General features: G+C 36.8%; 2 protein-coding genes across 11 annotated transcripts in view; one reads left to right on the plus strand and one right to left on the minus strand.

Moving 5' to 3' along the window:
• FER (FER tyrosine kinase) overlaps positions 1-17,019 on the minus strand; it is a 460,601-nt gene that overhangs the window by 99,054 nt on the left and 344,528 nt on the right. The window lies entirely within an intron of this gene.
• LOC130854987 (heterogeneous nuclear ribonucleoprotein A1-like) lies at positions 9,546-11,226 on the plus strand. The gene has a single exon (XM_057737808.1). The coding sequence runs from the start codon at positions 9,565-9,567 to the stop codon at positions 10,525-10,527; it is 963 nt and encodes a 320-aa protein (XP_057593791.1). The 5' UTR covers positions 9,546-9,564; the 3' UTR covers positions 10,528-11,226.

Here is a 17,019-nt window from a genome sequence, read left to right on the forward strand (position 1 = left end):
AAAGTGGCAAATGAAAAAACTAATAACTGATAGCTATTAAGAAACTTAAAAGAAATTAGTGATATTGAACTTTCCCTGGCGGTGCCATCTGCATTCATGCATGGCTTATGGAATCAATCCTATGACAAGTCCTTGTACCTCCAAGGGAGGAACATTAACGCAGTGGGCAGGGAAAGGAGCACCCACCAGTGCCTGTACATGGCTGCGCTGTGTGCAAAAGACTTCCGGGCCATCATTACCACGTGCACTGAGAAAGGGTAAGGGCAACACTATCTTAGAGATGCCATTCTTATGCCTCTGATGATATATTTTTCTATGTTCATGTTCTGTTTCACTGTTATTTATTTCCCATGGCTTTACTGTTACATATTAAGTAATTTAGCATTAGATAACATTTTGAGTACGTTATGCTCTTTGGAGCAAATAAGGGAAATTTACTTTTTTCTACCAAGTTAATTGTATTTTAAAAAACTGGGTATATTTTGTGCTGCAAAAATTTTAAGGTTCCTTAATAATTTACATTGGATTCTTTAATACACACATTACTTAGTTGTCCTATGTACCAGGTTCTGTGCGACTGATGGAAATAAGGACTTAACATGAATGAAATAGCAAAAGATTCACAGCTTTTGCTGTGCATGCATGTATGTTTAAAGCAACAATATTTAAACAACTTCAGAAGAAGAACTGAGTAATTCAAAGAGAAAAGCTTCAAATAAAAAATTTAAGCAAACTTCTGATGCCCCAATAGGTGAAAAGAGATTTCCTTCAACAGATACTGTTTGAAAGTGGTGGTTCTCAGACCTTCTCATCCTGTAATATAAAAATTCACACTTTTTTGGTATCCTTTCTTCCTGCTTAATTGAGGACTCCTGATATGTCCAAGTCATGGGTACACAGGCAGAAGATGCTAGAGCAGATCAAGTTCAGGCAGGCGGGAGTAAACCACTTTTCAGTCCAGCAGTGATATAACAAGCCCCTCACATTATTAACTCTGCAACTGTTAACCGCGCTCAGATCAGCTCACAGAAGATAAGCACTGTATTCCAGGGCCACCAGGCTGGTTTCAGATTCAGCAGTGACAGAAATCTATTCTTATCTATTCTCAAAATCTAGTAGATTCTAGACCATGACCATGTTTTCTTGCATTGGGAAAGACAGCTGGACAGGCCGATGGATCAGCAAAGACAGGCAGATGAATCAACTGGGCACAGATATCTACGAAAATGTGAAGGTTTCATGCTAAGGAGAGGCAGCATATCTGATAGGTCAGATCAGAAAGCTGCCTGTCTGCTTTTCCCAGAAGGGTACAGGCAAACGGCATCACGATGAACAGGAAGAACATGCACTGCTGAAAACTGCAGTGGCCCTTCTACATTAAATGTTCCTTCTTAAGTGGTATTCAAATATATTATAAAATGGTTTCAATTCAGCTCAAAAATAGGGGGTTAATAAAGATGGAGAAAAAGCTAATTGCTCTCTTTTATAAAGAAAAGAAAACCAACAGACATAAATACATCAGGCAAAACTTTTTCAATGTTGTAGTGTTTTCTAAATAAATAAAGGCTTGTAAATGGAAAGAGAAAAATAAGAGAAAAGGTATATGCAATTCATTATTTCATCCATAAGCCCCTCCCCCCCCAAAAAAAACCCCAAAACCAAACAATCCAAAAAACCCTGCCTGTTTTCCAGTATTTCCTGAGTATAGACACCTATCATCCAGCTGCACATGGCAGAAACATGGAAGATGTCTTGATACTAACTTCCTTGAAATCTTCCTGTCCCTGCATGCACTCTTCCCTCTAGTCCAGTCTCCACACTGCAGCCAGAGTAATCTGCATGGATCATGAATGTGACCTCTTCTACAAATAGTAACTAATAAGGACCTACTGTATAGCACAGAGAACTCGTCTCAATACTCTGTAATGACCTCTATGGGAAAAGAATCTAAAAAAGAGTGGATATATGTATATGTATAACTGATTCACACTGCTGTACAGCAGAAATGAACACAACACTGTAAATCAACTATACTCCAATAAAAATTTTGAAAACAAAATAAACAAAGGAAAAACACCCTACAACGGCTTCCACTGCTCTCAGGGTCAGGACTACCCTCCTGCAGCTGGCCTACCTCACAGGGTCTTGGCCCCTGCTACCTCTCTAGTTGCATCTCAGGCCGGTATTTAACCTACTCATCGTCTGATTACCTTTCACTGCCTTGAAAGGCCGTTCTCCTTCCCACCTCCAAGTCACTCTCTCCCAGTTGACTATTTCCTCTCTCCTCTTCCATCTTTCCCTAGTTACTTAACTTTTGGTTCAAATGTCATTTCTTCAGAGATGCCTTCCACGACCTCAGGATGGGGCCATCTCCCACTTTAAAATGCATTCTGTTAATATATGGCTCATTCACTAGACTTTAAGCTCCTCGAGGACAGAGACCTCATCTGATTTGCTCAATTTATTATTCCAAACACTAACCACATGCCTGACACATAGAAAGTACTTAATATGTGACATCAACTGAACTAACATTATGGAACACTTGCCCTGTGACTGCTTTTCAATACCCAGATGCTTACAAAGTAAGTGGATAAAGTATTCTTAAAATTATTTTATTCTTAATAAAATTAGAAGGGGAAAAGTAAAATGTTTTTAAGTTCTGCTAAATATGGTAAAAGGTCAGTTTGGAAATCCCTTGGGAATTAAGCTTGCTTTTACTATAGCCAGTCACGTAAAAGAAATCCAATAAATTACCCCAATACCTGTTGGGTGGCTTTGGCAATTTAGACTGCTGTATGCTATTTTTTTTTAAATCCCTACTATTAGAGGCCTTTGGAAATCCTATTCTTGTTTCTTGTCCACTCCCTTCCCCCAGTGTACTCTTTATCAAATTATCAAATATCTTTAACTTCTCTCATTTTCCTTGAGAGTAGAGAGCATAATTAAACAGGGTCTTTTACAAAGAAGGCATTCAATACATGGTTTTGGGTTGATTTAACCTGTGGAATATAGAGAGGCTTTGGAAATTATGAATAAATTGAGGAATTTTACCAGGCAAGCTTATATGATATCATAAAGCAAAAATATAGAAACCTCAATAATTGTTTCTACTAAGATATGCGTTTAAGTATAAATTTGATATGAAAATTATAATTTTCTTTTCTTTGATAATATATATTTGAAAAACAGTCTTAAAATTTATAATATGGCACAAAGTGATTAGAAAAAGAATGAATTTATATTACATACCAGTTATGTTTTCATTTGGTTTCACAGAGGTTTTTAGATTATTTGTATATCATGTCATATGGTTATGTCCTGCCTTGAGTTTTAAAACTTCTCAAATAGCAGACATAATTATTTTAATTTTATTCCTTCATTAATTTATGTAAGTAAATAGATGCCTAATTTTAAAGAGGCATAATGGGAATTTTAAGAATGAAGAGACAAATATTATTCACTGAGAATTAAAGTTACTCATTACATACGGTCTTAAATGGCAAGGAGCTAAGTACCTCCGCGCTATTCTAGCCATACCATTCATATTCTCTCATTATTTACACAACGAATGGACAGAGGGCACGTGAGGGAGAAAGAGGCTAAATGAAATATGTGCCTGCTGAGCTCTCTAATACATAATAACACATCTGATGTTTGCTGCCAAATTATTTTGAAGTACATGTTAAAAATTAATACTTTCCGGCATGTTATACACTACTGTTGTTTTTTTAAGCCCTGATTATTGTCTGCAATAGGAAAGGGTCAATAACAAATAACTACTGTTAGATGAAAAATGGATTGAAGCAGGGTAGTATTCACCTTCTGTGACTCTTGGAGGATGACAATATCCGGAGAAGAGCACTGATACTGTCTCACTAAAACTCTGGGATGATCACATTCAAACAATTCAAAAAAATGCTCTGAGCATCCTAAAACCTTCATTCTGACTCATGACAGAAAAAGAATTTTGGTCTGTTTGTACAATACATACTGGTTTGCATCACACATAATTACTTCTTTGTCTATGAAATATAAAGAAATGAATCAGTGAAAAATAAAAATGGCAGATTAACATTTAAGGGTGAAACAATTTAGGATTCTTTTTCTAGAAAGTCCTTAGTCATCTAATGGCATTCGATCAGTACTTTGGACAGCAGATAAGACCTATTTCATTTATTCATTAATCTATCCACTTATTCATTCACATATCAGATATTTATCACACTCCTACCTTTTGAAAAGTACTCTGAAAAATGTTCATAGAAAATTTGCACTATTTCCTTTCCCATAAAAAAGCAAATCAAACCGCGCAATAAAAATGTTCAATATTAAAAGGTCAGTTTGAGAACACAAAATGGGCAAGTGTTTCTTTTCTATAATAATACAAATATCTATTCACAAGAAGTATAAATAAGTGTATCAGACCACAAACAGTAACTACTGTCTCTAAGCTATTTTATAAAAATTTGATATTCATTATAATAGAGGTAAATTTATCTTACAGTGCAAAACCTTACATTAGAAGGAAATGGCCTTTGTTTACTAAACAAAATAGCAAAATTCTAAACAAAATTCTCTCTTGTGTCACTTTAGTTCTACAGATGACATTAAACCTCCAAGAATCAGACATAAACCACTGGAATTATTAACTAGCAATATTACTGAGTTATTATGTTGGGTAAATAATAATTCTTTTAATCTACAAGTCATAAAACTAGAGACCTGGGGGGGAAAATATAACCCTCTATAAATTATGCATATATTTAATTTTACTTATTTCTTTTAAGCAATGAGTCTGTGACCTAGGGTACTATTTGCAAGGTATCCTTCTTAAAGATACGTATCTGATTTGGAAAACCTATGTCCAATTAAAGGCAAAAAATTGCAGATGAGGTCTTGAGGTTACTTTCTTTTATTTTCTTCCATTACAAGAAATGTACGGTTAGTATGGGAAGGTGCCAGTGCCAGGAGCAGCGGTGCACTATCTGCTCTTGGCTCTGTCACTAGTACGCTTCTCAGCATTTAGTAGGCTCCCAGCAAAAAAAAAAAAACACTACATGTTATGCTTTAATTTGGCTCATTATAGTTTGAAACAGTCATGCTTGAATTACTAGAATTACAGAAAATAAAACATTGGAAAGTGTCTTATAGTCACCTGAATTTATGAGGAAAATAATACAGGAAGATCATTGTTTGAAGTCTGTGAAAATTTGAAGTCGTCTTTCACTCTTTCACTTACATATAATGTCTAATATAGCAGCAAATCCTGATGGCTCTACCTTCAACATTCACCCAGAACTGGCCACTTCCTGTGCTCTCCACCACGACCTTCCTGGTCCAGTTCCCATCGTTTCTCACTTTGATTACTGCAACAGCTCTCTAAATGGTCTTCTCTTTTCTGCACTTGCCCCCTTAGAGTCTATTTTTAAAAAAAGAATTCCAACTAATCCTTCAAAAACCTGGGACAGATCAAATCAGTCCTCAATGGCCCCCATCTCGTGAAGACTAAAAGCAAAGCCTTTTCAATGACTTACAAGATCTTCCTGATTTGGCCACCGAATAATAGGCTAACCTCATTTTCTGTCTCCTTTGTTGGCCTTCTTTGGACACACCTGGCATGGGCCTATCTCAGGACCTTTTGTATTTGCTACAACCACTGCTAGGAAAGTTCTTCTCACTGATACTGACAGGGCTGACTCCTTTCTCTCTTCTGGGTCTTCTCTTATACCCTATATAAAACAGTGCCTGCCCCCACCTTCCCATTCCCTTTAATCCTCTATAACTCTCTATAACATTTCTCATCAGGTGGAATATTTTATATTTACTTGCTTATTCTTTTTTAAGTGCATTTATTATCTGTGTCCCCTCACTTCTGTAAGCTCCATAAGGGCAGAGTTTCATTTATTTACCACTGAAGGGGAACAGAATCAGCCTCCCCAAAATATGCCTTTTAGGCTTAAGGATTATTTTGAGCTGATTATTTGAGCAGACACAGGAGAGGCTCTGAAAACTGAGCATTTACCCTTTTGTAAGGGAAATTTCCATTTGTAAGGGTGTCTTCCTCTCTATACCAAGAAGAGAGGGATGACTAAATCTCTAAAAACTCTTATCAATGGAGAAGACACTGACTTATAACTGCATAACAACCTTACCCTTGTTTATTATGCCTTTCCTGGTAACTTCCCATAATAAGTACTCTGTGAATAGTATTATAAGCTCCACATTACAGCATTAGCAAGAAAATGAGCAGACAGTGTCACCATTAGAAACTCTGGGAACCATGGTCAAGTGAACTGAGATATCCTGTATTTGCTTTTGCTTTACGTGGCCATCTTTTTCTGAAAAGTTTCTGTATCCTTGGCTAAATAGACAACTGAATCTAATCTTACAATGGTATGGACATGAGTGGTCTCTTCCTCCTAAGTTGTGATCCTCTTGAAATGTGGTGGGGATATTTCTTATTGGAGAGTCTGGAAATATTCCTTTCCTACTCAAGTAGGCTTGCCCTGGCTAACCCAAATCAGTGCGTCAGAAAGAACATTGTTATCTTCACTTTATATTGGAAGAGACAGAGTATAGTCGGTAACTTCATTCATTCATCCATTCAACAGACTTTTACTGAGCACCAAAACTAGATGTGGGTAACTGTTCTCTGTATCAAAGAATGAACAAGATAAAGCCAATATCCTCATGGAGCTTATATTCTAGTTGAAGCAGAAATAAGTAAACCAGTATTTTATTTATTTATGTCTATGTCTATATGTACCACTGCGATATACATATATTTATACACACATAGATGCATATGTAGATATAAATAAAATAAATGTCAGGTCATGATAAGGACTGATGAAAAATAAAACAGGGTAAAAGTTATAGGGAATGCCAACATGGGGGCAGGGGAAGGGTGTAAACTCACACAGCTGATGTCCCAGTGCCAAATCTGTGGTCTTAACCACTGTGCTGAAGCTGTTAAACAGCTCTGCAAACACTAGGCTTCCGGGCTGTTAGAGTTGGCAGTGCAGAGGGAGGCTGACTGGCAAAGAGACACGTGAAAATGGAAACTTGGGAATGAAAAGGGCTTCTCACTGTGCTTTTGCATTTTATCAAATAAAAAATATATATATTTAAAGATAATAATTGGACAAAACCCCTAGTAATTCTCAATATTAGTGAGGTGAGTCAATGCCCAGTAAATGGCTCGGGCTTGAGTTCTCCAGTTCTATATGTTGATTGCTCTGATCTTGCCTTGGAGGCCAGAGAGTAGGAAACAAACAAAAAAAAACCCCAAAAAAGCAAGCGAGAAGTTAAGCTTGTTTCTACGTCATCTGTGTTCTGATGGATTCCTCAGAAGCCAGAATTTCTATTTGACCAAGACTAATTAGGAAAAGCTAGCTACTCTAGCATAAATCAGGTGTTACTTTGGAACCTAAATTCAACCAATGGTTAGCCAAATCCCTGGGGTAATCATGAACCCAACTCCATGGTTCTGGGCTTAATCTCTTGTCTGTTGTACAAATGTGGTGAGAGCTAGGATTCAAGGAGACTGCATGGACCACCCGCAGGAGGGAGTAAACCCACCAGCCCTTCACCATGGAACTGTGTGGGGATGAATCATCCTAGGAAAACATGGAGTTAAGACCTGTAAAGGATTCTCTTATGCCTACAATGAGGCTTTCTCTGAATCAGCATTTATTAAATGGTTTTAAGGTTTGCTTCATATGAGAGATGTCCACATGGCTGATCACATGCACAAAAGGGAAGAAACTGCAAAGTATATGTAACACATAGCTTAAGTGTTTTGCTTAGTTTCACAGGCTTTGTCATTCATTTGATCTAGACTCGGATCTTCTACTCACCAGCTGTATGACATTGGACACGTTACTTGGATGGCTCAATTTTTTTCTACTGTAAAATAGAGATAAATGATCATAGAAATATGAGGACTAAATAAGATAATGAATGTACTGGCCAAATAGGAAGCACTCAGTGAATATGTGGTAGCCATCTTTTAGGGAGCCTGCTCAGCACATGTCCCATCCTCTGAGAATTATCCCCTCACACACAGTAATTGGCTCCTGTAAATCTATGTAACAGTCCTCCTGCCCACTTTTCCCTGTCTAGCCATGTTATTGATTAAAACAGGTGTAGACACCTAATATAATTCTTTCTGTCAAGAATTTGAAATTAGACCTCAAAGACTACTTAATTATCTGCAGATGCAGGCTTGGAAAGTTGTGACTCGCATGTCACCTGAGGGACCTTTGCAGATGGGGCAGAGTAATGCAGTCTTCAGAGCAAGAAGGAAATGAAGTAGCAACATAGCAAGAAGAAATAATGAAAGACCAAGTGAACACAGAAAGTAAACAGAAAGAGATGCTGCTTTGCTTCCTGACTGTTTCCCAGTTCCTAATCCCAATGCCTCCCAAAGCTGGCTGAACTTTCTGTCTTTTGAGTTCACTGAGATAACTCTATTTTCTTCTAATAAATTTCCTATTGCTTAAATTAGCTTAAGCATTTTCTGTTCTTTGTAATCAAACAGGCCCTAAGAGAAAATGGTAACCTAAACATTTGTATTTGTTAATGTAAAAGATTGCTTTAGACATTCTGAACCAGATATGTACTTAATGTAATTAAGTGAATAAAAGTCAGAAATAATAGAGAATGAGGTATAGGCCAATTTTCCTCTATCATTTCTATGTAACATAAGACAAGGCTAGCCCTGACTAAGCCATGAAACAGTGCTCATGTACTCCTATTCCCTTCTTCCCCTCTCTTCTCACCCTCAAGGACTTTCATTCTGTTTACTGGACTGAGCTGAATTCCTGAACAGTATCCTACATATGCTGCATCTTTCCTACCAGTAACCATAGATCAAAACGCATCTGTTCTCTGACCCTTTACCCCAAATCCCTCATTTCTGTTTTCTAAGAAGGCAGTTAGATACTCTGGTACATTAACTCAAGCCAACGTGTTAATTGATCCCACTATAAGAGAAGGCCTCCTTTTTCATTCCTGGAAACATACATGTGACTTTAGGAAAAAATCCTTTAATTAAAATGAATGAAACCAGAGATAGGAAATTCTGACACTGAACAAAGTACCAGGATAAATAATTTTCAGAAAGGTGTGCTTATGAATACCAAACTGCACTAGGAAAAAAAAAAAAGGTTAAACTAGAGGAGGACCATATATTTTTCAGGCATTTAAAATTATTGAGCATTCCTCTTTGTACTGTAGTAAAACTGGTTTAGAAGCTAAAAATAAAAGTACAGCTTAATATATTCAAAATTGTAATCAAATGTTAGAACAAGAAAATCAGGCATAAATGCTTAGTCAACTAACTGAGATTATCACATTTTTATGCTAATCCTGTGTTTTTAATTAACAGATAAAGCAGAAGGGGGTATCAATACAATAGAGTATAAAAAATGAAAAAAAAATTTCAAGCTCTAATTAAATGGACAAGCAATAACAAAACTGCTGCATTTCAGCAACTGTTCATTAAAAGCAACAAAAAAGGAGTAAGCATCGTTGACGTCTCCCCCCTCCACTGCCGTCATGTCCAAGTCAGAGTCTCCCAAAGAGCCCGAACAGCTGCGGAAGCTCTTCATCGGAGGTTTGAGCTTTGAAACAACTGATGAGAGTCTGAGGAGCCATTTTGAGCAATGGGGAACGCTCACAGACTGTGTGGTAATGAGGGATCCAAACACGAAGCACTCCAGAGACTTCGGGTGTGTCACCTATGCCACTGTGGAGGAGGTGGATGCGGCCATGAATGCAAGGCCACACAAGGTGGATGGAAGAGTTGTGGAACCAAAGAGAGCCATCTCAAGAGAAGATTCTCAAAGACCTGGTGCCCACTTAACTGTGAAAAAGATTTTTGTCAGTGGCATTAAAGAAGACACTGAGGAACATCACTTAAGAGATTATTTTGAACAGTATGGGAAAATTGAAGTGATTGAAATCATGACTGACCGAGGCAGTGGCAAAAAGAGAGGCTTTGCTTTCATAACTTTTGATGACCATGACTCTGTAGACAAGACTGTCATTCAGAAATACCACACTGTGAATGGCCACAACTGTGAAGTAAGGAAAGCCCTATCTAAGCAAGAGATGGCTAGTGCTTCATCGAGTCAGAGAGGTCGAAGTGGTTCTGGAAACTTTGGTGGTGGTCGTGGAGGTGGTTTTGGTGGGAATGACAACTTTGGTCGTGGAGGAAACTTCAGTGGTCGAGGTGGCTTTGGTGGCAGCCACGGTGGTGGTGGATATGGTGGCAGTGGGGATGGCTATAATGGATTTGGTAATGATGGAAGCAATTTTGGAGGTGGTGGAAGCTACAATGATTTTGGCAATTACAACAATCAATCTTCAAATTTTGGACCCATGAAAGGAGGGAACTTTGGAGGCAGAAGTTCTGGCCCCTATGGCGGTGGAGACCAATACTTTGCCAAACCACGAAACCAAGGTGGCTATGGCGGTTCCAGCAGCAGCAGTAGCTATGGCAGCGGCAGAAGGTTTTAATTACTGCCAGGAAACAAAGCTTAGCAGGAGAGGAGAGCCAGAGAAGTGACAGGGAAGCTACAGGTTACAACAGATTTGTGAACTCAGCCAAGCACAGTGGTGGCAGGGCCTAGCTGCTACAAAGAAGACATGTTTTAGACAATACTCATGTGTATGGGCAAAAAAAACTCAAGGACTGTATTTGTGACTAATTGTATAACAGGTTATTTTAGTTTCTGTTCTGTGGAAAGTGTAAAGCATTCCAACAAAGGGTTTTAATGTAGATTTTTTTTTTTTTTTGCACCCATGCTGTTGATTGCTAAATGTAAAGTCTGATCATGACGCTGAATAAATGTGTCTTTTTTTAAACGTGCTGTGTAAAGTTAGTCTACTCTGAAGCCATTTTGGTAAATTACCCCAACAGTGTGAAGTTAGAATTCCTTCAGGGTGATGCCAGGTTCCATTTGAAATTTATTTACAACCTGCTTTGATGGAGAAGCTATTGTCTTCAGAAACCGTGGTGTAGTTGAACTGACAGTTACTGTGTTGTGACCTGGAGTTCACCTTTAAAAGGGTCACCCAAGCAAAGTCACAGAATTTTTTTGGTTATTAATATTATGATTGTTGGCACATCCTATGCAATATATCTAAATTGAATTATGGTACCAGATAAAGTTACAGATGGGAATGAAGCTTGTGTATCATCCATTATCATGTGTAATCAATAAATGATTTAATACCCTCTTGAATGAAAAAAAAAAAAGCAACAAAAAACACCTTTGTATGTCTTTCTAAAATAACATTTCACAGGCTTCAGCATCCTCTTCTGTTTTTACTCATGATCATAGAGTCCAGATGTTGATTATAAGCTGAACCATCACTCCAAACACCACCTTTTGCCCTGAATCGCCTCATTGGTCAGAAGATGCATTTCTTGTGGAAAGCAGCCGAGTCCAGTGTAGTGATTTAGAATGGGGGCTCTCAAACCAGAGCGCTGGGATCCACATCCTGGGTCTGCCACTTTCTCTTAATATGATCTTGGGCAAGATACTCAACCTCCCTAACCACGTCTCCTCAGGTTACGAGGGGCCTAACAATAGTACCTACCATTGCCTTGAGGATTCACTCATTCACCTTTAAGTGCCAGACACTGTTCTAGGCTTTTAGAATCCCAAAGTAAACAATATTGGTAAAAATTATTGCCCTCTTGAAGCTTGCATTCTCATATATAGCATCTAAAGCACTTAATTAGCATAATGCCTGGTACTCAGTAAGTAATAGATAAATGTCAGCTGTTAGGATCATGAATACTTGAGACAGAATAAAACATGGGAATGGGGATGTGTCAGAATGAAGTCAGCACATCTAAGACCTAACAGTGGCCCTGCCACTGATTCTCTAGGTGACCTTCACTTAATCTTTCTGGCCCTCAATTACTTAATCTGTAAAGTGATTTTAAGATCCCTTCTATTAGATATATGGTGGATCATGAGACAGAAAAGATGAAGGGTTCAAAAACATTAAAGAATATGAAGATGCATTAAGCACAAGAATAATTTCCCAGCACATTCAAAGCTTAGGAAGAACTCAGATGCTAGGTAATCAGTTGCATTTAAAAAATAAAGAAAAACTCTCAAGAAAGAGAAAAAATGTAAATGATCAATACATCAAATCTTCAGCTTCATAAAATATGAAATCACAAAAAACAAAAATAAGATAGAAGCAACATCTTACATTTATCTTAAAAAGTACACATGCCTAAGCCTTAGCAGAAATCACTGGATGAAATAATCTTCTCCTGGAACATATTTAAGTGAAATGTAATACTGTTCCTTTCTGGGCAATGTTGGCTTTCTTAAATTGTTTTTCCAATGAAACTTAAAAATAAAATTGGTCCCATACCTACACCTTTTCACGAGATTATACACTGTTTCAAGGTTTTGTAAATTTGTTCAAATTACTTTCCTTTTCCAGTTAAAAACCAAAGACTTTTAACTGTGTCAAAATTATCTGAATGTATGGCTAGATATTCCCAAGTTTAGCCAAATTAAATGGTATACACGACCCTTGGTAAGAAAGACCCTGTTCTTTTGGTTTAGCCCAATGTTCTTTGGACTTCCCATTTTGATAATATTGAACTCTTTGTAGTTCCATGATTAAGTCATGCCTTCTTGTGAAAAACATAACTTTGCTTTCAACTTTGCTTCAGCTGGAATATTCTTTCCCCTTCTATTCAATGATACAAGTCTCACTCAAACAGCATCCTCTGCAAAACTTTCCCTGATTATTCCCCACCATAGCTCCCATACTGACAGGTCACATGAGACCATCCTGATATTACTCCCGTGGTATTTTATACACAGTCACTACACTGATTATCTCTTTGCATTATTATTATTTTCTGTTACATCCGTCTGAAGGCAGTGACCATGATTCTCATGTTGCTATCACCCTGGCACAGAACAGGCTAATGTTCACGTTTGTGAAGTACCAGAAATAGCATTGTTCTCAATGGATAAGTAAAACCTTTAATAAACAATAAAATATTTGCAGACTTATATACTTTAATTTGTTGAGTTGTTAATCTTACTCCATAACAAAGAAATATCATTGTGGTACAGTAATCAAAAATGAAGAGGAATCAGTACAAGATTTAAAATAGAAAAACAAATCATATTCTATACTACCTCTCCTAAAACACCTTTCCCGGTATTGACAATGACACACAATACCATGAAATTAAGAAATGCTTCCAAAACTCCCAATAGATTATGGTCTTTAACTCAAATACATGGCAATCAAGAATCTATCCTCCCTTTACTTTCCATGGACAAAGAAGATGGTACAAAACCGACTTTTAAAAATAAACTCAAAAATAAATCTTGCAGTAGACCTCATCAGCAATAAAACTATAAACACTGTTACCATTTAAAATCTGGTATAATGTCAACACTCAATCCACTTAACATCAAGTACAATCAGGTTTAATACTTTTTCTAGAGTGACACCTAACAATCTAATAACATGCCATTGTAAGTAAACACCCCTCAGTAGCTTATCAGTGTACTTCAAATATTTGTATGAAGTACAAGTAGGAAAGAAAATTTCACATTGGCTTATAGAATAATTATAAAGAAAATGGGGTTGATTAAAACTAAACTGAAACACAAAATATCCAACACTCTCAAACTATAAAGAGAAATAGTTTCAATTAGAAATTTCGTGTATCAAGAGAACACTCCTGGAAGTGAGATGGAAATTGCAACAAGAACATTTTCCAAAAGCAGGCCATTTCTTTAGGCAATTACTTCTTTCCATTTTATAGCTGTCATACTTGTTTATCTATAATGAAACACTGCTCTGCTCTTCTCACAGTAATCAAAACAATAAAACAAAGCTAAGGAAAGAGAATGCAACCCCCAAAAGTTAAGATACTATTTTGGGGAGATACCATTAGAAATATTTTCAAGTTCTGAATTTCAGTGACTTCTAATCAGTGAACAGGATGAAATTTATAAGTTCATATAAAATTTAAAGCATGTTTAAATTTTTTTGCTTTGATTTGTAGGACAAAGACTTTAGAATTCATAGATACGCATATATTTTGGGATGTCAAGAATGGGGCTTGGTGCCTTTCTTCATTACTTGAAAAACGAAAGGAAACTTTCAATCATGTTTTAGAAACTAAGTAAATTTTGAAATACCTCACTAGAAATTTTTCCAATGAGGAAAAATATTTTTCACTGTAGTGTATACTATATATTGTACTTATATATTTACATTATATTTATACCATATAAATATATATATGAAATTTCTTAGGAGAAAAATGCATAACATCTTGAATATATCTATTAAATATAAATCAGTTAAACCTCTATTGCAATTACTACTGCTACCACAGAAATATTTCCATAGAATGACACAGAGCAACACAGTTCTATAGCACAAGTCACTTCCATAAAAAACAAAGGCACTTCCATTCAACACAAAGAATGATTTACTTTCTCAATACAGAGTCACGTATTGGTGAGGTACTAAAGTGAAAAGAAAAAAACTGAATTCATCCAAAAGAGCATTTACATTAAGTATGAAGAAGAACAAAAGACCACTGGCTAGAGATACCATAAAATTCATTCAGTAATCATGATTAATGAGAGAAATAAGAATAGCAGATAGTTTAGAAGGTATCAGTGGAAGTGATTATAGAAAAATACTATATTGTTGCTATAATATAGCTAGTAAGGAAAATCATATCAAAAATGTATTTATGAAAATAAGGACAGAAAATATCCTATGCAACAGATGACAGATTTGGGGGTTTTGTGTTAACGCTTGTCAGCACCCTGACAGAGGTGACTAATCGATCTCTGGACCCTTTGTCACTGATCCTGGAATCCTTCTCAGCACAACACAGACAGCCACTAACAATCACTGAAAGCTGGCACTGAAAGTTATTTGTCAAACCTGCTTTCAGCAACACTGTTCAAGATGTTCAATCAGGAACCTTCCCCACAGACAAACAGTACAGGACTACGTACAACCTTCTAGGATATATAGTCAAGCACGGTTGATTTTGAAAAATTTGTAAATGCATGAAAATTCTTAAAAAACAAAATGGGAAAATAAAATTACAGCAGATAATGTTATGATTTTGTAAGTGGGGTAAATTTTTTAAAAGCTAACTGCCATTGGTAGTTTAGAATGGTTTCAATTCTGATGACAGAGGCACTTAAAAAAAATACTGTCATTCATTTACAAGAAAAGCAATCACTAAAAAGCAGCAAGAAATTGAAACGACAGTTCCTTCAACCACAACACACCAGAAATTAAAGATGGTTACTGATAACTGACAAAAAAAGTCTCAATAATGTGTATTTATTATGGTTTAAAGCCACAGATTGCCCAACAGTTAAAAAAAAAAAAAAATCTGAGACAGAGTGAAAAACTGCAGAACAGATTTTGATACCCAAAGTAGCTTTAACACCTGAGCAATCAAAATTATAGGTTTCCTCTAAGTAAAGGGCAAAATCCTTTACTGTTACTGATACCGAGCAGGGCCCTGTGGGGCTCCTGGGCACAAAGCCTTTCTGTGTCCCTTATTTCTTTGATTATAGGAAAATAGCCTTCATTCAGCCTCCATGACCTTCCCTGAGTTCCAGTGGGCAGATTCAAGCAGTTGCTAATTAGTGACAGGAGGGGATGTGCGAGACCTGGGAGAAACAGTCACGAGCAGCCTTGGGGCAGGTCCTGTTTCCGCAGCAACAATATACACAACAATACCTTTGAGCTATTTTGCAGAAGTTGAAACCCTCTCCAGGTGCGAGAAGTCAATGATTAACGATGGTATGCTGCCCACAAGCAGGTAGACCCCAGACCAGTTGGACCTGAAGGCTGATGATGCTGACTCCTACTTAGCTCACCCCCAGCCCATCAGAAGAATGCAGGACTGTTACTGCCTTGATCCTTATCACACACCCGGACCACGAGCCCCTACTACAAGACCTCTCCTTATTCCCCAGGGAGGGGGCACGGTTCTTGAGGCGCTAGGCACTGTGTTCCCCCTTTGCCTGGCAAAGTAATATAGCTATTCCCTTCTACTCCTCCAAAGCTCTGTCTCCGTATTTTTATTCGACATTGGTGAACAGAGGCCAGGTTTTTCTCGGCAATATTACTTTTAACATAAAGTAATGAAATTATTGATAATGCAATTCTTGTCCAAAATCAATTTTTTAAAGCCTTTACAAATATCTATTACAATGTGATTTGATTTACATTCATCAAAAGTAAATATAGTCTATATTCATAGAAAGTAAAACAGGAATATGACAGTAGCTCAGTTTTAGCTGTCTTAATTCCCAGAAAAATAGTATCCCTACTGAAATATATTTTAAAACATGTGACGAACCATGTTTGAAACATAAGCCATAATTTTAGTTTCAGAATAAAACTGAATACTAAGCAAAATTTTGGGGGGGAAATTAAGTCAAAAATATTCATTGAGATCAAATAAACATATATTTTAGGTGAATACAACTTTGTTAGGCTTCAATTCTAAGTTGTACAACCTCACCAAAATATTAAGTAAAAGGCGGCATAATGAAACACATATGAGAAAAAATACCTCAATAGCCAGTCAGCTTAAAGTCCACAATGTTCAATCTGACAGTGAACCCTCCCCAAGTTAAACAGTATCATGTGCTGTTTCCAGCAAATAAAAACTGCATCAAATTCCCCACTTTATTTTGCTTATATACACTTAGCCATATTTAGGATCTGACATGAATTCAGCAAGAGATCTTAATTTGTATTCACATTTAGCAAAAAAAGAATATTTTCAGCTACAAGCAATTAAAACCACAATCTGTAAAGCATTAAGACCAAGTTGCTGTTATTAATATAATTAGAGAAAGTTTGTTAAAATCTCCTTTGAAATAACTAGTGTGCTAAGATATTTTATCCTTGGCCAAATTCACTGTCATGAATTGTTTTACTATTAGGATCGTCTATAAC

Source organism: Hippopotamus amphibius, chromosome 1, assembly GCF_030028045.1.
Source record: "Hippopotamus amphibius kiboko isolate mHipAmp2 chromosome 1, mHipAmp2.hap2, whole genome shotgun sequence".
NCBI classification, from domain to species: domain Eukaryota; kingdom Metazoa; phylum Chordata; class Mammalia; order Artiodactyla; family Hippopotamidae; genus Hippopotamus; species Hippopotamus amphibius.

What these genes read in the sequence shown, in the direction of transcription:
- LOC130854987 (XM_057737808.1), top strand. Translation starts at nt 9,565, where the DNA reads ATGTCCAAGTCAGAGTCTCCCAAAGAGCCCGAACAGCTGCGGAAGCTC.